The sequence below is a fragment of the Halichoeres trimaculatus genome, unplaced genomic scaffold (assembly GCF_033239565.1).
Source record: "Halichoeres trimaculatus isolate MK-OKI-2021-1 unplaced genomic scaffold, fHalTri1.1 fHalTri1_scaffold_22, whole genome shotgun sequence".
In the NCBI taxonomy this organism is placed as follows: Eukaryota; Metazoa; Chordata; class Actinopteri; order Labriformes; family Labridae; genus Halichoeres; species Halichoeres trimaculatus.
In genome coordinates, this window is record NW_027437200.1 from 7,338,913 (window position 1) to 7,362,396 (window position 23,484).

The 23,484-nt window shown below is 39.7% G+C and overlaps 1 protein-coding gene across 9 annotated transcripts in view; it reads left to right on the forward strand.

Moving 5' to 3' along the window:
- nrxn2b (neurexin 2b) overlaps positions 1 to 23,484 on the forward strand; it is a 920,596-nt gene that overhangs the window by 359,850 nt on the left and 537,262 nt on the right. For 6 of the 9 annotated variants that reach the window (XM_074699347.1, XM_074699355.1, XM_074699353.1 and 3 more), the window contains one exon: positions 16,936 to 16,959. The exons of the other annotated variants lie outside the window; for them this stretch is intronic. In XM_074699347.1, the coding sequence (XP_074555448.1) occupies positions 16,936 to 16,959 (24 nt within the window). The remainder of the gene's footprint in view (positions 1 to 16,935; positions 16,960 to 23,484) is intronic. 9 annotated transcript variants of the gene reach the window in all.

Sequence of the window (23,484 nt, forward strand, 5' to 3'; positions counted from 1 at the left end):
TTCTACTTTTGTCTCTAGCGTACTTCAAACCTCAACCAAAGACTGTCTTTTCTAGGTTGAACAGGAGATGGAGTCTGGTGCTGTTTTCTTTCTTAATCTTAACATTTTTTTCCTTAAATAACCAAATGCCCTTCTCAGCTCCATACTCAGAAATTATACAAACATAGGTAAAATATATCTCACATACCTGCATTTACCGTTAACATGCACAAAAGATATCAGACAAAAGCCCCCTGTAGGTGTGAGGTTGCATCAAGGACGTTCTTTTGCACCATTATTAATGTGCAAGCTAAGAAAGTGCTCCCCTCAGTACGTATGCACATAATGTACTCTCCCACACAAACGCTTTGCACCCTAATTTATCAAAGGTGACAATGCACTTACACCCTTTCTCAACAAATTGCCCAACACATCTTTACAAACCTATAATCGTAGCTAATGGAAAACAAAGGAGCAGCACCAGTAACTTGAATGTGTGTGAGTGTGTGTGTGTGCAGTTTTCATACACACAAAGACACAAATGCAAGCACCTGCACACAAAGTACACTCTGGATTCTGGACCTGTGAGATGCGCCTGGTCATCAATTGGCAGCTGCAGAAACCAGCAGTGAGATACAATCAATTCCACTTACGCTTCCCGTGCTTACTTCTCCACATTTTTGGGGGGGTAATTGTAATTGGAATAAATGGCTTGTCCAACCTAATAATGAGCATCGTAAGCAGTCCCAAATGCAAACAAGCCTGATGTGAACACATTTGCACAAAGATGGTACATCAGGTTTGTTTGTGAGCGTCTGCAAAATCTTTTCTGACAAAGTTTAAGGAAGGAAAAAGAGGCGATAGGAGCAAACACTTGAGGTTGTCGATGCAGAGGAAAAGCCTTCACACAAGAGATAAAACAAGTGACTCGTAATGTGAACTAAGTGCTTTTAAATTATAGGGAGAGATTACTATACCAACCATACTGGTCTAGCTCTCAGACAGAGACTAAAGCACACACACACATGTTCTTAAAGTGAGGTTGATGTAAAGCTGTATGGGATAAACTGAGGAAGACTTCAGAAGCGTACAGGGATTTAAACATTTAGAGCTTTAGCCAACCAACATACCACAAGAACATTACGCACATGCACACATGCTTAACTGACAAACTAGTATCTGGAGGTTTTAAGGGCGCGGTCTCAACGGCAAACCATGCGTAAGAGCGCTTCAACCCTAAATTCCAGATGGTTTTGCCAGTGTGACCAGAAGCCTGCAGTGCTTGAGCGTTTCAAAAAGAGTGTATTCCTGTTATTAAGAACATAAAATCTTGAATCAATTTCTTTGTCCAAGTCAAATTGTTGGAATACCCATTCAACAAATCCTTTAAGTATCCATCGATTGATTACCAGATAATGTCTGAAAACATTGCTCCATGAAAGCAGAGCACTCCATGCAGCATGAACTCTCAGGAGATCACTCTAATTGACACAGCATGCAGCCTAAGTGTCAAAGAGCTCTGTAGATTTACACCTGAACGTTCCCACTGAGAGTTACTGGGAGGAGAGCATCGATGGCATTGACCACCTCTGACCCTGTGTTTACTCCTGGACTGATGCCCAGCTGATCAATGAGCACTTTCACGCTCTGAGGTCTTGTACAACACATGCACTTACACAGGTCACATGTTTTCAATAATATCACACATGCAGATGTACTTCTATGGGGCAAATCAACCAAAACTCTACAGGACATGATACTGGGCATGAATTATTACAATGGATTCACCAAATGACTCTCAGTCAATTAAATGCATGGCAGTCAGCCTTTGTATGGTTTTATACAATTATCTTTTGACAGTTTGTACAAAACTTTTCAGCAGCACAATAAAATAATTCAAAGGCAAACCAGCACAAATTTTGTTTTTCAAAAGGACACATTAAGTAGCTGTACATAGTGATGATAAAAGCTATTGAAATTGTAATAACAGCAAGGGAACTACAGCCTATTATTTCAGCCATGTTAAAAAGATAGAGACATGACAGATAATTGCAATATACTTGCTTTATTAAAAAAAAACAACAACAACAACAACACAGAATCAGTTTACAATAATGCTGAAAAAAAAACCTCTTTAAATGTATCATGAACTGTATGTTTGAAATGTGTAAACAATACATGAACACTAATTAATTCCCAATGTTTTAAAGCACAAGTCAGAAGTTTTTTTTCCGGTCATAAAACAGGCTGAAATTAAGACTAGAGCCTCCTTATTATTGACAAAAGCTTCTCCCTTCTTCTGTATCATTTGTAGAAATAAATGGAAACTTTGCTGCAGAATAGGTGTAAGATGAAGTGCTAAACAGCCCACTGCAGGCATAAAGAGACTTCTAAAACATTCTCCATGTACAGATTCACACCATGCTGCTCTTCTTATGACTAGAAGTAAAAAGAAAGAGAGCTTTTCTGTTATTCATTTTGGATATGAAACACCTTGCTCAAATTCAGAGGACAAAATCAGCCATATGGTTTTATTTTAATTCTGTGAGCTACTTTGAGGGTAGCAACCTATGGTCTGCCCATACAAAAATGAAAAAAACAACAACATATATTTACAAGTCTAAGATAATAATAATAATAATAATAATAATAATAATAATAATAATAATAATAATAATAATAATAATAAAAAAACCATAGCAGTTGAAATCCATGACCAAAAAGAGAAAGATAAACCTAAAACCTATTAAACCTAAAAGTTATTCATCATATATTCAAAATACTTTCATTGAAATCAGTAACATAGAGGATATGACATGGTTGGAAACTACAGTGTTTTTATCAAAAACATGTCTGAAAATACAAACACAGATACATACTGACCAGGAATTTCTCAATTTTTAGCCGTTTATTGTTTTTATGCAGGGTATATTAAGGAGACTCTGTGACCATAGATAGCTCCTTGGAGTCTCTATGGAAACGGTTTACCAGCTGAACTTGCAGTAGCTGATGCAAGACCTTTTCAAATCTCCAGACTTGTGTTCAGAACAGTACCCAGCTATGCATTAGTATCTGTGTGTGGAAGTTTAAAACATCCTCTCGTAGCATGTTGTGTATTCAGATCATGGCTTCCACTGCTGTAGGAGAATCCATAAAAGAAAAATTGTACAACTCTAGATGAAGACATGCTTCTTTAAAAAAAGTCAGTGGCCAGCCCCAAGTTCTCTCTGAGCATTTTAATGATATTTGCACTTCTGTCACAGTTAAAAATCTAGTAGCTCTATTTCAGACTTACTGTAATTTCTCCAAGTCTGTATTTGATTCACTAGACCACACAGCTGGGCTGTGGTCCAAGTGAGTGAGAACTAATAATGTTGGTATATCTTGAGAGATGCTGTGGTAGGAATTTATTCCAACTCTTGATATCTGATAACTTCTAGACTTCTGCCTGGTAGCTCTGCTAGTTTCCAAAAATCTAAATCCCCAGTCCAACATTACTCTCTAGAATTGAAGCTACGATACATGATCTCTCTTCTCCTTTAACAAACAAGTCTGAGTTTAGTTTAGACAACACACACCAAGACAGGAGTTACAGCTGTACTCACAGGACTTTCAGTTCCAAAATTTCACAACACGCTTGATTTCTAAAAACACTAACATTGCTTGATTTTTAAGGTTAAAGTAACTTACATGTAATTGCACACCCTGTTTCAATTGCATATGAAGCTACCAAAGTCAAACATTTTTGCTGCAACCTTCATAGTATTGCGTATCTAAAACATTAAAATGTTTAAACGTATACCGAATGTTGTTTGTTTACACAACTGAGAATACTGTAATACCCCCCCCCAAAATAAATAAATAAATAAAAATAAATAAATAAATTCATAAATACATAAAATAAAATTAAATTAAATTGAAATTAAAATTCAATAATACATAAATAAATAAATAGATTAGAAAAAAAGAAGTCATCTTTTGACATGTCTTTCAGGTTTTGAGGTTTTGTGATTATTCTTAAGGCATGCTTTTCTCTTAACCATTAGGATGAGGTTTAAATTCTGACAATACTTTTGCTGTCTTCTTATGATGAACAGTGCACCCTCTCAAACACACCTGTGATGTTCTCCACTTCTCTTCCTATTTAGACCAGCATCATATGCTGCTTTCCAAGTAGCCTGCAGTCTACAAGACAAACACTGGATTCTAGCCATGGTTATCACTCTGCCTCAGTGGTCTCCAACTCTTATCTCCTATCTGCCTGTTCCTCTTAATAGCTCTTGCAACATCATGCGTATCTTAAGTCGCATCAGTAAGCACCAAAATAAGTAAAGCCTGTGAGCCTACAGGAACCTCTCTGTCTATCCCTCCCTCCCTCCCTCCCTCTCTCTGACTGTCTCTCCTTATGTATGGTCGCCATCTTTCTTCACAAACCTATGAATTTGTCAGCTTTGTGCGGCATAAAATGAAGCAGACAGAATTAGGTGAGGTGATGGGGACTCTGCCACCAAGTGAGGGAGGAAAGGGTCTGCTAGAGGCCTGATCAGGATGACAGATTCAGAGCTCCCCCTGGTGGCATCTGGTGGAAGTGCACATGCAAGCTGAGAGTGTTTGAGGACTTCAGATAATCCCTGTGGTGTGCAGTTGATAGGCAGGAAAGGACACTGGCTTTGACCTCTCATTGGTGCAAGTCTTCCTACAGAACACACACGCACACACACACACACACACACACACACACACACACACACACACACACACACACACACACACACACACACACACACACACACACACACACACACACACACTCATCTTTGTGGGTTTCTGTGCAAACATTTGTGAGCACAAGCAGCTTGGGACCCCCACCTTCACATCCCCCTCCCCCTGACATGATGATCTACCATCATGGACATCTTGTAGACTTCAGAGCTGGTGACCATCTTTGCCCTTTCCCTCCTTGGGGATCTGTGTACACGCACTGCAGAAAAAGGAAAAGCAAAGACAAAGATGGAAACCTCCTGTCAGGGTTTCTTGTGGGATGGGAGACATATCTGACACACTGCATCAGAACAAACTCATGGAAAAATGAGGGCCTGTGTGAAGGAAGAGTGTTTATCTTACAGCTGAGGCACTCGTTTTAATGTTTGAGCAAAAATAGGACAAATCTCAACGGCACTGTAGGTTCTTTTTGTTAATCTGACACCAAAACTGCCCGTACACATTTAGTTATGTCCACCCAGAACTGTTAAATAAGTTACTACTTTGTGTGTAATGTACAGCACAGTTGCAATCGTGCATCAGCTGTGGTGGTTTGATGGTTTTGACTGACACCTTATTCTCAGCTAGCTGGTATTAAATTGTACAAAATACAGTTAAATAGTAGTATCTCACCGAGGAACGTCAATGTAAAAAATCAATCCATGATGAATTCAGAAGGTTAGAGATAGAGTTAGAGTCTAGGATGTAGAATGTACAAACGCATTTCCCGCTCATTATCAGCAAGATATGCAGTTATTATCACGGCTGACACTGTGATGATTGAAGTCCACCCAGTCCATGGAAGAGTTTCTCCACACACTGGAGTGTCTCATTCATCTTTCATCTCTTCTCAGCATAATTAGCTGGACTGGATCTTTCCATCTCTTTTTCTCCCTTTTGGTTAAGAAAGTTTGGCACTTTTTAATGCTGTCCCCCAGCAGTGATGGGAACAACTCAATTCCACGCCAACATGTTCAGATTGTGGTCTTTATTGGGGTTATAGTAAAATATACCTCAGACATTGTTTAAGTTGGCTGGGTTTGAAACCTCCAGTTGGCATTCACAATCATGCTAGCCAGTAGGGCTACTGCAGAGATGTGTCAGGTGTATGTATGTGTAACTTCAGCCAAATTATTGTCTCAGGTTGAGTGTCAGATCAGGGACCTTATTTGGTAGTGTGGCATCCATAAATGGTGCTTTACTCGTGCAGAGGAGGGATTCAGAATGGAGTCTGTTCTAAGTTCTTTAAATCTGGTATGAGAGCACTCCTTAAATCAAAATCTTTGTTAATGTTCATACTATTACAGGAGACAACTGAATTCAATTGTCCTCCTTCACACTACTTGGGGACTCTTCAAATTAAGAATACAAAAGGTCTCACTCTTGTTTTCTCAGAAAGTTGAAATCAACCCCTCTTGAGTCTAAAGTAAATAATTTTTCTTTAAAAGTTCTGTTTGAGCTTCCATAACCCTTGTTTTTGTCACCAGTTGACCAAATACTGCAGCTCATTGCCATTTCCCACTGGTCAGGATGATAGCCTATTTGCAAATCTATGGTTGTCCAACCCTTAGTGTTAAGATTCAATGGGTCAAAGTGGTCAAAATAAAAAGGTTGAGCACTAACTTTTGAGTCAGAAAACAAGGAAAATTAGAAACAAAAGCCTCTAACACAAACCTGCTTCCAATAAAGACCTGGTCACAATGGTATATCATGATCAATTGTGGTAAGTTTGCAATATATTTTTTTGTTCTATCAGTTTCTCTGAGTAGAGATTCTGTATGTTTGGGGATGCAAAAGTGATTGGCACATTTTGTCTTTAACAATGGAAGATTGCACTAATATAATGCCATCAAAGGCCATCAAAGGAGTTAAAGTTGTTGTTCCATAATGGTATGGTACATTTCTAGAAGAACCACCTTTCTCTTTTGTAGTGTTTTGCATTCAGTCAAAAAGATTTCATCGTACATTTGGCCATAAGTTGTTGTTACTTAAGCTTTGCATTTTCAGCATATGGAATTTGATAGCATGCTTTCGAACTGCTATAAATGTAGCAGGACAGAAATACAGTAATCTGTATTCTGTTGTATTCTTGGAGGGCTAACTTTCCATGTTGCGATCACTGGAACAATCAGAATAGCCTCACATCACAGAAGCCCGTCTCTAAGCTTAACAGGCACTTACGTCCCAAAGGACACTGCAGGCAGTCAGAGGAAACACGAGACGCACACTGACAGGCCAGAGGAAGTGTGCGCTTCTGTGTCTGTATTTTTTGTTTGTTCATGAAAAGCGGTGAGTGCGAGTGTGTTTGTGTGCACAATAGAGAGTAGGAAATGAAGAGTAGTGGTGCTGCGGGAGACTAAAGGAAAATCTGAGCAGTGGGAGGATGGGGGAGCACAGGGAGAGAGACAGCAGTTTGTTCTCTGCCATGAAAGAAGAACAAAAGCGAGCTTTCTCTTAATTCCCAAATGTGACTTTACAACCCAAACATTCAGCATCCACTGTGTCACAGAACTGGGCCAGTAGCGTAGCCAGCGTCAGGAGAGACACCTTTGAACGCAATCTCTTTTATATTGCTGCTACATTTTTTCTTTCTTTATGTATCACTGTCATCTCTCTGACCAACATGACTGTAGTTCAATCGTAGTCCACAGGTCCGGCTGCTTTGATGATGGAGGCTTCAGTCAATGCTTTCACAGAGCAGTTACTATAAAAAATTAAACCACGGGAATCGTTTTGATTTCCTATTCAAGACGCATGTAATTGATCTCCAGACAGTATTGTTCTTCTTGAAAGGGAAAATTGAAAAAAGGAAAATTGACCGTAGAGATTTCAGCCTTTCATTCATCATTCAGTTACCAATATGTTGGACCTCTGTTACTAAGACATCACCAGAGCATGCTGGGGAATTGATCCCATTTGTTTCATATGAGACGACAGAATGAGAACACCAACCCTCCCAGTTCAATCAATACTAGATGCCTGGACACTCCCCTTGCTTTATTTTTCTGCTACAGGTCTTCACCTCACTCACTTGTTAAGATTGCTTTTCATTCATATCTTTAAGCTATGAGCAACTGCAATCACCCACCCTCATCCTCATCCACCCTCATCACCATACCCCTCCTCTCCATTCTCTCTTTTCAACCTTCCTCCAAGAGGCAGCCAGAATTCCTAAGAGGAAGCCAATCAATTCCTCTCCCATTTTTCTTCCCCTGCCTTTTTTTTTTTTTTTTTATTTATTTATTTTTTCATTTTCACTATGTCTGTCGAGTCCCTTCTTGCTAGCCACTTGTCACTTAGCAACAGTGCGTTTTACACTTTTGGGAAGTTAATATTTGCTGGCTGCAGAACACTAGTGGAAGCATTAACCCTTTCCACAAAGCTATACCAGCAAGTTAAACTCTGAAGAGTGTCTGAATTACATGCCTAGAGTCGCAGCATTGACATGGTAGAAAAAGTGGGTGTAAACAAGCCTGCAGCAGAAGAAGAAATTAGTTCAGTCGCTGAATGACTTGTTGAGATATTTAATGTAGGAGCTCAGGCTTTCCTGTACATGTACCATTTGGATCAGCTTCCCTGTATCACTTACATGTTAGCATCTGAATGGGGTCAGCATAATGTATTTAGCGTAATGACAGGCTGAACCTCTTGTGGCCAAATCAAATGTGCCATTTAGAGTGCTCAGCTTTGCCAACGCGTACAGCGGCGCATTATTCTGACAATAATAGAAATTGCTATTCAATGCAGGCAGTGATAGTGGATTTGTTTGATGTGCGTAATGACATGCTAACACCCTATAATCCTTTCTCAGTTTACAGCCAATGACATTTTAAGTATTCCTAATGTGCTGCAGCCGTGCAAAGAGGAGGAGGTGAGGGGCAGAGGGAGTGTGTACCCATGTTCAGAATTATTTCCTTCATTAAGTGTTTATTTACACCAGAAGTCAAAACTTAGAGCAAAGATTTTTCCTCTACAAACTACAACCACCTCATGCTAGAAAAAAAAACAACAACCCAAAACTCTCTTGAACAGCTTTGAGAGGTTCTGTGCATTGCAGGAGAGGGAGAAAGCTAATTTGCATCACATTTCAGCTGCATTAGCATATCTGCCTCCATTCTCATATTCACTCACTCATCAGCCTCATTTACCTCTACCTGCTCCAACACTTTCATGTTTATTCATCCCAGTGACACTCAGACCTATAATCAGATAACAAATCTCTGCACAGAGCACATTCACACAGGTGGTGATACAATGCAAGTGAGAATAACAATGGACAGGGCTGTGGAGTCAGAGGGATGTACTGTTTGTGAAGACAAAATTAGGTAGGGGCTGTCATAAAAGAAACTCTAAAACTTTAACAGCATAAAGTATAATTCTGAAAAATCTGTTATTTGAAACAGTGTTTAGGCAAATCCATATCTGTGCCCAGCATTTAAAGAGGTGTCTTTATCCCTTAGAGCTGGGTTACCAACATGATTTTTGACAAAAGAAGAGAACTGAACTAGACTTCTACTGAGCAGGGGCACTGCCGGACTGTTATGTATGGGATGGCCCAACCAGGGCCACACATGTAGGAAGCATGTGAACATCATAGACTGTATAAACATGGACATAGTCTCACCGACGTCACTTGTCTGTTACTGGGAAATGAAGCACACCGGCTATAGCGGCCATATTGGTAGTGGCAAGGGCTTCGCGTACAGCAACAGGGCGCCTGTCGGTCACGTGACCCTGAGCTGTGCCTCTGATTGGGCGAGCTCGCGATCTTAATATCCTCTGAACGGCCGAGTTAGCAAAAAAAAAGCACCATGTTGAAATAACTATGAAGCAGATTGAAACATTTTTTTTACTTCTTCGTACAATAAAAGTAAATAAACAAATATAAAAGTCAATAGTTGAACAGACGTGGGTGGCCGTTTTTCAAAAAGGCCTTTTTTTTTTTTTTTTTTTGAAAATGACAGAGGGCCCAAAGCTCTTACTGACATTTATTGAGTGTGGCAGTAACAATTGATGCTCTATTAGTTAAGTATTTATTTAAAGTTAAGCGTCATATATGTGTTGTACACATGAGCGTGCTTTTCTTTCATATTTTTGGTATGAACTATAGCGCATTTCCCACATTAAAGCTTTAGTTAGACAAAGAGCCAATCATACTTTGTTTTTTCAACCCCCCTGGCTTTGAGTAAATACTCTTTCCACTTTAGAGTTTCACTTTCCTCGTTGCTTCAAAGACAAACTCTGAAAATATACTTTAGGTGTTTGGTAGTCTTTACCCTTGCTAACAATTATAAACATTGGGGAACAGCTGGCCCTACTCGCACTGAAACATGCATATTCATGCTCACCTGCCATAGCTTAGCTGTAGTCACAGACAGGATCAACATTTATGAGAGTTAAATGATAGAAAATAAAAGCTAACTTCTCAGAAGAAAAATGCATTTGAGCATTTTATAAACAACGTGAAATACCTGCTTTACTTTACAAAGCTATTCCTGTAACAATTGTGGTTAAACCATGTAGGGTTAGGGTTAGTGAGCTCTCTTGGGAATACTTGTGTTCCATGCCATGTTACTGATATTGTGTACAATGAAGAGACAATATATAAAATCAATCCTAAATGTGGGGTGCATCATTGCATGATGAATCTAGCTGAGCCTATAACCTTTTCCAGACTGTCATGAATTTCCAAAAGTGACGTGTTCCAGCCTCAATAATCACTCCTGTGGATTAGCGCTGTGAAAAAAGGGTGGTTGCTGTGCAAGGACAGAGAAGTGTAGCCAGTTTGAGATGGATAAAACAGACGGAGGATGATAGGAGGCACAACAAAAAAGAGAGAGTTATGACCATCTGCATTGCAATCTGCATTATGTTCTACAGAAATTTTCCTGCACTCACACAGCCATACACAAGCACACACCCTGACACGCTGCTGTTTGTTTGCAGACTTCTCTCCTTCCCGTAATTGCAGTGACATTTATATTTGCACCTGAAGCCTGTCTGCCAGTTTCCATTACTTGGAGCCAGATATAGAAGGATGGGGACCAGAGTGAATGGGGGATGATTGGTATGAATGTGGAACCAAATGTACCTGAAAGAGCTGTTTTGAATTGAAGCCCAGCACCCCCTCCATCTAACGGGGTCACCTACGAAGTGTCTCTGTGGTACCAAAGATAATCCTGATACACCACTGGTATATGTCTGTAACATTTACAATCTGATTCATTCAGCTTACATCTTTACAACACACTTGATTTTTCATCATCTATTATCATTCATTTAGATTGTGGAAGTTTCACCTCATCACATGTATCACCCATTCCCTCCCTCTTATGTCCCTCAATTTAATCGATTTTATTGCTCATTTCTAAAGGTCCAAACTGGAAAATTTATCGCCACTCCCCAGACACTCTCAGTTACAATGATAGATCTATCTGGACTAGAGATCTTGGCTCCTCTGCACTATCCATTGATCATTTTCACGGCTTTGTCATTAAATATTTATTCAGCTTATTCGCTGGTGGGCACAGTACAATAATGTCCACAGTGATCAGGGAGTCAAAGATCAGCACTTCAACAAAAACACCATCCTGCACGTTTCCTGCTCAAGTTCAAAGAACAAAATTATCCAATTCACCTGTTTTAAGATGGACTACAGAAACCCTGACTGTGAATTACCAAAATAAGTGAAGTAAATATCTGCTCTTTTCCTACCAAATCCCCCAGTGTGCAGCACATGAATATTTTTTAGCCAAGGGGTCCCTTTGAGAGAGATGCAGCAAAAAGTTGTTTGTCAGGGCCTCTGGATGTTTACATGACTGGGAGCTTTATCCTCCATCAGCAAACATCGGCAGCTTTCGTTTTCCCACATGGGTCAATTACAGGGAGGGAGATGGGTCGTCACAGCGGGGGCTGCAGGCATGCTTGGTTTTTAGGCAGAGTTGAAACAAGCGTGTTGCATGTAAGAGGAAATTTAAAGTAAGAGAGTAAAACTCTGGCATGCCCACTTTTACTTTTGCCAATTTTGCACCTCCAACATTCCTTCTCTGATTTGACCTTTGGTATTCTTACATGTTTCTTCAACTAAACCCTCTGTCTGACAGTTTCACGCTCCTGTTCCCTGTTTTTCCATTTATCTGTATGCTACACGGAATGTGTTTTTCCATTTGTGTCAATGCATGCACATGTTTGTGTGAACGCATTGGGGCGGAACTTCGCCATGTGCGAAACAGCGCAAACGTGAAATGTCAATGCGGTGTTGTACAAATGACACCCCGTCAGCTAAATTAGATGAATATCATAATGCTATTTAGTCTGTTGAATTAATAAACAAGGTATAGATCTGATTTATGAGAGAGATAACTCTAAATCACTATTGCTGTGACCTGGCACTATATGGAAAATAAATTTAACTCGACTTCCATGGGGAGAGGGTGTCCCCTTGGGGTGGCGGGCCCCCCCATACAATGGTATGGGAAAAATTGCTATTGAAGGAGAAAAGGTGGAGGGAAGGGATGTAGAGTCCAAAACATGAGAGAGAAATCTAAGAAAAGTTGAAAGGCCATAAGGTGGGTGGTCATGAGTGAATCCAGGGAGAGGATGTGGCAGCGTGGCAGAGATTGGGTGATAGCTCTGGGGGCTCGTGGAGGCACTGGGAGAAAAAGGAGGACAACCAGGTTAGACTCTCATAAAACCACACAAAGGTGGAAAAGTCAACATTTGCAAATAAACAAGATATTTCTAGAGTACTGGCCGAAATACCAAGTCTGATGCAGGAAAACTCTGGCACCAGAGAAGCCTCACAGTGGGGCTTAAAATCTGGTGGTGACTCTTGTAGCATGTGTGAAAGTAAAGGTGGAGACAGAGCGAATAACTTCCAAAAAGCCACACAAATGCCAAAAGATGCAAATCACCACAACTGTGTCACGCCTCAGCCTGAAGACATGAATGCTAATTACTTTTTAACACCTTGTAAATATTTTTAATCTTCATCTTTATTTGTATCTTATCAGTACCCTTTATTTCTAGTCAGCAGTTTTTTACAGCAAGGTTCAAAATTGCAACCATTTTTGTCTCAATGTAATACATGTGACCTCAAAAAGAGCTTTCGTTTTTAGAATGCATTGTAGTGCAGCCTTGTCTATTTTTCTATGAGATGTTTAACACAGCGACAGGTGGTTGAATGGTAATGCCTGATTCCACCTTCAGAACAGCTCAACCCTCAGAGTTCACAGGAAAGCCTGTGAGACACAGTTGAATAACCTAGCTCTGGCTCTCTCACCAGTGCAGGGTCATTTGTTGTCTTTTCTGAACCACCAAGGTTAGAAAAGTGCATCACACTTTTAAAAGTGGAAAAAGTAAAATTATACATAACTTTGGCCACTATGACTTTATTTGTTTCAAAATGTTTAATAAATTTTCATATTATTTGTTATGAATAAGCATACATACATTTTTCACAATAAAAAGGGCTGTATTGTTCTTTTATGAGAACCCCAAACTGCCTACAGCATTTCACAAAAGTACTCCCAAACATGTCCTCTAACCAGATAAATCAAGGCTGCGATGATATGCCCGTTGGCCAAAAATGGTGAAGAGCTAATGTTAATCTGAGGTCAGCCAGTCCAACATAAATGAAAGTGAAAAAGAAGTATGTAGGCTGTGAGAAAGTTGAATTTAAGGTGTAAAAAAAATGAAGCATTGCTTCTATTTGGACAGAAAAAAATAGATTCACACGGGGAGGTGATTTCTTGGTTTTAGCCGTGTTTCAATAAATAAATAAAAAAAGATTTAAATCATCAGACTTTTTGTCATCAATAATGCCTGAAACACCTTTCAATCTCAGATATTTATCATTTAGATAAAGGTTGACAAAAATATAAATTTCCATATTTTTTTGTGGATAGAATAATAACTAAAGTGTTCCTGTATATACTCTCTGTCTGAAAAGTATAAGCTATGAGGAAATATATAACTCTTAAGGTAATGGGAAACTATCAGAACCACTTTAAAGAAATAGATATTAAGATTCTGTATTTATTAAAATCCATCTTTGACAACATACTTTCAAGTCTGTGACCCTTCATGTCCTTCATTCCTTTGTTGGATGCTGTAGGCTCTGAATGTGCCGCTTACTCACAGAACTTTGTAGACTGACAGTCATACACTCATCACACAGGATTATTCAGACACCATTCAAACAGAAAAACAACTGTAATCCTTTCCACCACTCATTCCGTCGTACTTCTTTCCATCATCTTTCCTGCAATTTCAGAGATCATCAGCATTTCTGAAGGATATATTTTTCACAGTCGTCCCACGAATGTTCTGTCAAAGACCGGATACGGAGATAAAGTCAACACCCAGACATCAAATCCCCATGAGGGATCCACAAATGTTTCTCTGAGTGTTCTCTCGTTTCTTTGTCCTCTGCTGTGTCACTGACCGTCTTTGAGTATGTTCTGAAAAGCCCACAGTCATTGTCACCTTTGTCAGGGTACATTTGTCTTACTTAATTAATCTGTGTCTGGAACCTGATTGTTCAGCTTCTAATCATGACCTCCCTTTGAAGTGTCAGCTGTTGTTTCTGTGAGCACACACACACACACGCACACAAGCATGCACGCACACACAGGGGTGTGTTGTGTTGTGTGGTGGATATGCAAATTCACACCCACCATGGAGCCCAATTTACCTTGTTAATGGATTAAGAGGAGTGATTAGACAAAGTGGGTGATGGGTGACTACACTTCACCGCGAACCCAGATCAAAGAGTGGGTGTGCATGAAGCTTCAGATGGGCTGCTTGGCCCCATGAGGAGGACTCTGTTTATGCTCACACTGAGGCTCAACTCCCACACTGATGGCACAAACACATAGTATTACGTCCCACACACTATCACACCTCCAGTACGGTACCTTCAGGACTGTACCTACTTCGCAGCATACAGAGGTGGGCTTACGAACTCACCTGCACGACACATTTCACAGAAACACAGCACAAACATGTTTGATCAAATGTAAACAAACCTCCTGACTCAGTCAGGAGTTTCTATTTTAGCTGTATGATGCCAAGCCCATGTCCTGTTGTCAAACATGTCACCCAGAGCACCTGACAAACCACAACTCAAAACCATGATATGAGATGTCCTCTAGATGTCCAACACATCCTAAGGGGAAAATTCAGGGATCAAGATTCCAGTGATAGATCTTTCACTCTTTCATTGCTACAATGAGCACATGATAGCTCAAACACAGCAAAGAACCACAGTGATACGTAATGGTTATGCCTTAAGTACATAAACTGTGATCCCAGCTAAAATGCTGAGTAACCAAACTGTAATTACAAATACTGCCTTCACAAGATATCAGTTCATACCTCAATACAATCTGAAGTTGAAAAAAATGGTTTTAAAAATGCTTAGCTAAAACAGTCAAATGCAAAAATACGGACATTACTCACAGTATAGATACAATTATACAGCATGTACTCATTTAAAGTATTTTACATGTGCTGAGAATGCATACTTTGAAAGGAAAGAGCTTAAAGTCTGTCTTCTATGTAGTTCCCTCCTAGCACACATCAAACTGATCAGAGAAGACAAGAAAGGATCAACCCAAATAAGAAGTCAGGTGCATAAATACGGTACAGATCATCATAATTTGCTGTTGTCAAAATTACTGAGGTATTCATTTCTCCAGCAACAGTTTGAATGCAGAATAGTTAAAACTATAAGTGTTTTCTGCAAAATGATACCATACCTGTAGCACACTCACACACTTCAGAGCAAATTTTTCTCTCCTCACACACAAAGCGGTGCATCCTGCTTGTCTGTCTCTCATTCCTTTTTGACTTTGTGTCTGATTGTTGACAGCTTTTGATAAGATGTTTTCATAGATGCCGAACAACACAACTCGCGCTTTGAAAAAGGTTCACTTAATGTTACCGTCATTAATGATTAAAAGTCACATCAATGAATGTCCACATTTATTATTATCAAGCGTGCAGATGCTAAGCTACCACCCAATCATGTCAAGAGATACTTAAAAGGCTATGTCAGTCATTTTTACAGATGAATTTTGATGTTCGCATGTGTTTTTACCCTTTCAGGTACTCTTGGCCTTGGTTTTTATTCCAGAAAAATATGTGTCTAACAAATAAAGATATCTATCTTTTTTTAGGACTTTCTTGGATTTATCAGCGAAACCCAACCGACCATCTTCCTGTTCTCCTTTGTCTCTCACTCTCATGCTCAGGAATATTTTCTTGTATTATTTGTATTGCACTGTATTGTTCTTCTTTCTGCCCTTGGTGATATCACTTCACTATCTTCCAAGCTTATGATGCACTGTAGTTTTAACCATTACTGTCCATTTTACAATGCAATAATTTCTGTTTGGTTTTTCTTGCATAAGGCTCAGTATCCCCCTTAATGTCCACCTGGGGACGTTTTCTTAGAGATTTGCAACTTTTCGAGTCATCAAAACTTGATTGGCCCTGCCCAGTGCCAAAGACCTCCAATTTGAAAAGGACTAAAGCCCAACGCCAGCCCAGCGCGCTGACCACATTAGCCTCCCAGAGTGAACAGTTCTGAATACTAATGTACCTTTTCCTGATTACCCCCCCTGCTCCAAACACACATCCCCCATTTAAACTACCCAACCCCCCCTGTGGAAGTTGATTTGCTAACTCTTGTCTCTTTTACTAACAACAAGCTTCAGAATTCTTCCAATTTGATTCTTTTCATTGGTGGATTTTCTTTTCCCTTACCTTTTATGATTTCAACAACTAACACTGTGTCATTCACGGAATGTGAGCCATCTGTTGTTTTCTCTACTTAACTTGCGACTTACATACTAACAATGTATTGTTATCCTTTTATTCCTTTTTTTTTTCGTTCTGTTTTTGATTTTATTTTTCTAGCCTACCCTTATACGACATGATAGTTGTACTATTGCTTTCTTTATTTCTTTATTTGGATGTTTTTCTATACAAACAATAGGGGAAAAGATGCATTCTTTTCAGTCATATTTAACTACTGCATACAACTTTTTGCTTAAAAGGAGAAGCCGCTTTTGCCGAAGGCAATTTTTCAATTTTTCTTTCCAACTTTTTTGGGGTTGAGGTGTGTTTTCTTGAGTTTAAGGTTTGTCATTATTTTTTTTTTCTTTCTCCTCCCCCTGTTTTCTCCTGAAGCACGCAGGCATTGGACACGCTATGGTAAACAAACTGCATTATATGGTAGATATCATTCTAATTGTCTTATACTTTGGTTTGCCCTGGGTTTTCCGTTACCTCTTTCTATTCTGTTTGCTTTACTGAAAGTACAATCCGCCATCAATTCCAAGGTAGCTGAAAAACTCCACCTCTCTGTTTTTCTTTTAGCCCTCTCTATATATATGTTTTTGCTTTTTATTACCATCCAGTTCTTCCCTTCCTGAAAAGAAGTGACGTGTTCACTAAAAGAGGTCTGCCCAAAAAGAAACAGAACTTTTGTCAATTTAGATTTTGAAGATTCTATTTGTTATTTTTGTTTTGTTCCTCTCCCTTTTGATTTAAGTTTATTTCTTTTGGCTACAAACACTATCCGTATGAAGAAATAAAGAATCATAATGCAAGATATTTTCTGAATTAAGTTCAAGAAAAGCGATACCTTCCCATTATTTTTGTTCAGTATTCCCTGTTTCCTCCTGATTTATTTTCTTGGAAAAACCCTTCAAAGTGAGCATACACAGCAGAGTTCTCAAGCAGACAAATCACTTATGTGACAACTCCAGTGAGAGACAGTAAAAAAATAAAAAAAACATTCCTCAAACCTTTTCACTACATTTGAAAAGGGAATCTGACGAAACAACAGAGACATCTTTCCACGTCGCCCCAGCTGGACCTGTTCAGGCTGTTGCAGAGCGACTTGTTATCTAGGCCAGCCACCCTGTGGTTTATAGAGTCATGAAGAGTATTTACAACTCCTGATTTAGTGGCCAAAGTCCTCACTGTAAAGTAGACTCCAATGAGGGCTTGATCCCATTAGAGGCCTTGGACTGATTTATGTTAAGATGGAGCTGTCTCCAGGCCTGCACCTGACCACATTCCACCTCTTACACACACATGTACACACACTTAATAGAGTGTTTTAATGTAGCACTAGTCCCTTGAACTTGGGGAACAGAAATGATCCAACCAAAAGGACTGATGAAGCTCTTTACAAGCGATAAAATAGCAATTACACTTTCATAAAGCTGCGAATAGGGGGCAGTTTGCCAGAATGAGACTCCGACTTAAACGTAAGTAGAGTCTTATTTTTTATCACCTGATAAGCTGCGAGCGTTGCCAGTGTCCATCAAGGACAGGAGGCACCAGCTGGATGTGAGTGAGGCTGCTCAGGTGTCCGGAGATCACTTGTAGAGCCCTATGTGACACACTTGTACCAAATCTGTAAGTGTTCCTGACTGCATCCTGTAAATTTAGGTCATCCAGTCTGGAAATTCAAAAACATTACAGCCTGCGATCCCAAAAATGGTGATGGCCACCCCTGCTGTTGGAAAACACCAAATACAAACAATACAATAAAGAAAAACAACAAAAAAAGATGTGCAAGTTATTTAGCTGGGTGATCAAAATGAGATTACAATGTGCACATATGCCTGTGTTTCCCAAATTAATCTACTGCCACTCATAATGTAGTTATCCTGGTTTCTTCAAATTTGTGAAAAAAAAGAAACATTTTTCTGGTTGCTTTTATATGAAAAACGTATCCCTAACTTTGATTAAATTTTGTATCATAATGGATGTATAATGTATTTTATGAATAGTTTCTGATTTTGGAAGGCATTTTGAGCCCCCCCCCCCCCCCCCCCCCCCCCCAGCATCATTGTTTTGGGCCCTCACTTTTTCTCGGGTCTAGTTTATGCTAACATATGTTAGATGTGACACAAACAGAGCCTAACTTTGATTCTGTTTCAACTTTAGGCTCTACATTAAGTGCTGGTGTTATCAGATTTACTTGCTCTCACTGGACTCCAATCGATAAATTAATCTCTTCCATTGATACAGACCATAATGAGACCTGCTTGAGAAAGTCTGAACTGTGTGCGATCGACCCTCCATTAACACTAACACTAACTTATATTTCTTATTCTTTACTGGCCTCACTCCTTGCATGAAGAAACTTGACCCCGACTCCCAGATTTTTTTTCCTCTTTTTTTTGTTCTTATAAAGAGATTGCATTGAGTATATATGTACATGTATATATAATGGCTAACATATATACATACATATATCAATTGTCCTAATATAATCAATATGGGCCATAAAACATGTTAGCCGCACCCTCTTGCTGTTGGTTTATTTGATTCCCTTTTACTTTCTTTATTTGTTTCTTTTTATCAGTTTAACTTCAAAATTAACAAACTAAAATGAATAATGACCTCACATCATATCTTGCTGAAGCAAAACAAAAAATGGGAAAAAGCAAAGGAGGTGGGGGGTGGACTTTCATTTTCTGGGTGAATAGAGAACCGATGCCTAAAGGAATGAATCTGCACCAATCCATCATAACACACGAGTTGGAGAAAACTGTTGAGAGTGTACGCAAAGGCACTCTATCTGCCGGGGAGTCACTCAGTCTTGGCTCAAATTTGACAAAAGTGATGAAGCAATTTTGAGTTTCACATCAAGAATGCAGAGACCTTCTAGTAGAGGAATTATGAGCTGAAATCATGACTGAGTACAGATTTCTCTGTTTTGAATACATTATGGAGTGCAGAGATAGTGTTGATGTGTCCTACTACTAGAATACTAATTCCTCTATTCACCAAGACATGGATGTCCTCTCCCCGCCTCCTGATTTTCCCTATTCTTTAAAAAACCCTCTCATTTCCGTTGATTTCATCTCTGATTGATCACATCCTGTCCCACTTCCAACTCCAAGCTGACAGTACCCACAGTACCCAGTGGTTGTGTTCCTGCACCCCGTTTGCATGTTTCAACAGACTAGAACATCCTCATGTCAGCATACACATCATCGAATGTAAATGCTGCTCTTGCCCGACACGTGTCAGTCTGTGGCACACGTGTCTCAACGGTTTTTCTTTTGCATTCTTGTCCTAAAATCCTAAACATCGAAAGCTCTTTTCCTCCCCATTTGTCTGGTGTTTGTGGTGCTCTGAGGTTCCACCTCTGCCCTCGCTCCGTCCCCATTTTGTTGCATCTTGCTTGTTGTTTTTTGTTTGGTAGTTGGTTTGTCTGTGTTGTCTAACGGACTCCCCCATCCCTACATGTCCATTCTTCCTGTCAACTTCCCATGTAAGTGCATGGCTTGTGTGTCACCCTCTTAGCTTGTATGGGTTCATTTTGTTTCCTCTTAACCAAAACAAACCCTCGTCACATGAACTATCACATTCAGTCCAAATCTGGACCTGGTTTGAGCAATCAAATTGCAGAGGACTTTTAAAGAATCCTCACTGGTCACATTGCCTAAATTTACTAAAACAGTGTTACTAATCTACTGTTTGAATCAAACCTTTGTTGTAACTGTACTAACAACCATTTTTGTGTCTGACTTTCCCTTACTTACAAAAGTACTAACAGATTTTGTTCACCCTCCAACCCTTTCAACTCTTTTCGGAGTCAGCTTTAGATCCCTCCTCCCTCCCCTTTTCTCTCCCCCATCCCTTTGGCAACTGTTGCTAAAACAGTACTCGCTCGAGGCTCCCCAACTCTCCCAAATCTCTACTAACCCAGAAACAGCCTTAGCCTCGTCAGAAGTCCACATTTAGAACTCTACAAAATCTTGCGCCCATTAAAACATATTGACAAGCTGCCAGACACCTCTCAACGTCCAGTGCTGGACAGAAATTTTTCTCTTTCACTTCCTCCCTACAGCTCTGGCTTTGACCCAAGCTGATAGGCGGGCGCATTTCTCTGTGTTATGATTTTCTTTGTGAGCTTACAGCTGTAATGTTGTGGATTTTTAACACATTTCTCTCTCATAAAGCTCTCTGATCAATAGCATGTGTAGTGCCAACAATGGTAAGTGATTTACTCTCACGGTAAGCTAGCTGCCTCCTCCTCTTTACCTGGTGGGTAGACTGTCTTTGTCAGGATGTGAATTATCAGTCAGAAATTGCTGATTCAGAGTTTTGATGAAGCCTTTATCAGTTAAAGGTAAAATGTGTGTTCCTGCAGAGAATGTTTACAAACAGCTAGATTCCCTCTTACAAAAAAAGTTTCCATTGTAGGCCTCAAGTTGAGTTCCTGGAGGTCTCATTTCACAAGTTGGAAAACAGTGGCCACTATGATACATGTCTGAGCGTCATTAACTAACAATAAGAGCCCCTCAGGTATGAACTACATGCCTTTAGATTTGTTTTCGTCCTTACTATCCACAGAAGAAAATGAAATACATCTCACGTTTTAAGTACAGTTCAGTTCCTCCTTGCAGTCAATGAGATATTTTATTTGCAATTCAAGAGTCATTGGTGGTATTCCCAGCACAGCTGGATTCATGTCGACCCCCCTTTCCTTTAACTACTTCACAGGGCATCCACTTTCCGCCAGCTCCCAGTCATAGAGCCAGATCTGGTCAATGAGCCAGTAACACGCTCAGCTGAGCACACTGCAGGACTCAACACACAGAGCGAGCTCTCGTTCACCACCACTAACAACGCTCTGATAATGTGTAGGCAGCTGGTGGTGTATGAGTAACAAGCACAAAAGAGGAAAAATTGATTGAATACAATGGGAGGTTAATAACATAACAGAAAGCGTTCGCCCACCACAGGAGCATCAAGGCGCATGAACGCGTAAAATAAAATACTTCTGATGATTTAAACTCAAAGCTACATGAAACACTTAGCAGTATATTTGGCTTGAAACAGCAGCAGTTTGTGTTTTCTTTTTCAATGTGGTACACACAGTTCAGCACAGAGCAGCAAAGACTGTTTGGTTTTTGTGAGTACTCGGCTAAAGAAGAGTTTGTAGAACAGCTGGGTGAAAACAAAAGGATCCAACTGGAGCAGGGAGCCTGATCCAGTGGATTTGTGTGCTTCTCTTTCCAAAGGTTTCTACTTTTAGTCATGGTCTGACGGTTCTTTTCTGTCTTTTTGTTTTGGTTGGCTATAATGATGAATTTAGACCTGAGTTTTGTTTCATTTTGTTTTATACACATAATATATCAAAACCCCCTTGATAAAGCGGCAGAAAATGACAGTACAGTAAACATTTCAGAAACCACTGATTTCTCCTGTAAGGTCTTGTTACCTTTAAGTATAGAGCGATGGATCCTGACAAAAGTTCTTGGGAATTCAAGGATCCACATTGTGATCCAGTGCATCAAATTAAGTTTTTGGTCAAATTCGCCTTTGGTATTTTTCTCTTGTCACTCATAAGCCACACAGTGTGCACACAGATAAAAGATACCTAAGCTCTGTTACTCTACATCAGATAAGAAATTCCAAAATATAGTAAATTTTTATATAACAACTTTCCAAATCCACCCTGTTATTTCTGATATTTGATTCTTTATAATCCACATTAAGATCAATCCATCTCTTATCTTCGATGTAAAAAACTGAATGACTGACTGACTGGGGTAAGAAAGGATGAGTATATTCCTCGATCAGCCTCCAAAATCAACATTTGCTCCAGGGCAGTTGGAAGCAAAAAACAGACCCACTTGTAATTCATTATCTGTTTATTTATTTATTAGTTGTTTTGTGTTTCTTCATGTCTAATTAAACATGTTTACTTTTTTATTTTTAATGTGATGTGTTGTCTGTTGAGGACAATGTCCAACCTCTGATTGAACAATACCGAGATGTTCAAAATTTTGTTTCATCTGGCAGATTTTGAGTAAGTGAGCTCACATTTGAACCTTTGATTCATGAATTCCATGTTTGACTCTTGGATGATTGAGGGTGCAAGAGAAAGAAGGCATCAAATTCACGACTTATCTCTAATTCCCTCTCTTATGCTGAGAATTTTAAAGGTGTCTGGCAGCTAGCCAATGCTAGTCCGTTAGCCTAACAAACGTCCAACATGTCACCATTATAGCCTCCCAAAGCCGAAGAGCTTAGCCTGACCTCAATATTTCAGTCAGCGTTTGTCATCCTGTCGTCTCTTTTGGTTGGAGCTAGTGCCATTCATAGACCGTTTCCCATGAGTACTGTAGGTGTCATTGGGAACTTTAGAAACCACTTCTGATGCTCGCCCCTCTGTTTCGCCTCCTTTGCCGTGTGTAAAGTCTCTTTTGTCAACATGAGATACAGGGAGTTGCCTCGCTGAAAGCTCCGTGTGAGATCTCCAGAGACGACCCATCACACCACCGCAATCAACCGATGTTCGTTCTTTCTCACCAACGTTCAACAGCAGACATAAAAATGAGTTGCCCTGTTAAGAAGGGGAGTACGGGAAAATACAAACAACAGAAAAAAAGAAAAAAAAAAAGAAAAAAAAAAAAGAGAAACTTTAAAGAAAAGAGAGGACCAGCACTCAGATGGGGTGATGGACCTTTTGAGTGCAGTTGCTGAGATTTTTCAGTTAAGACTCTTCTCATCTTGGAGACCTTAGAAAAGTGTATCGTCTGTTTGAGCAGAACTTCAAATTGTGCAGTTTTGAACGGATCAGGAATTTTCTTTAAGTTGCAAAAACTTTATATATAAATGCTTCTTCTTCTGATGAGTTTGTGCTGGCGTCACTTTAAAGTTTCCAAAGGTAATGGACAGCAGATGGTTGTGTGCACAGCT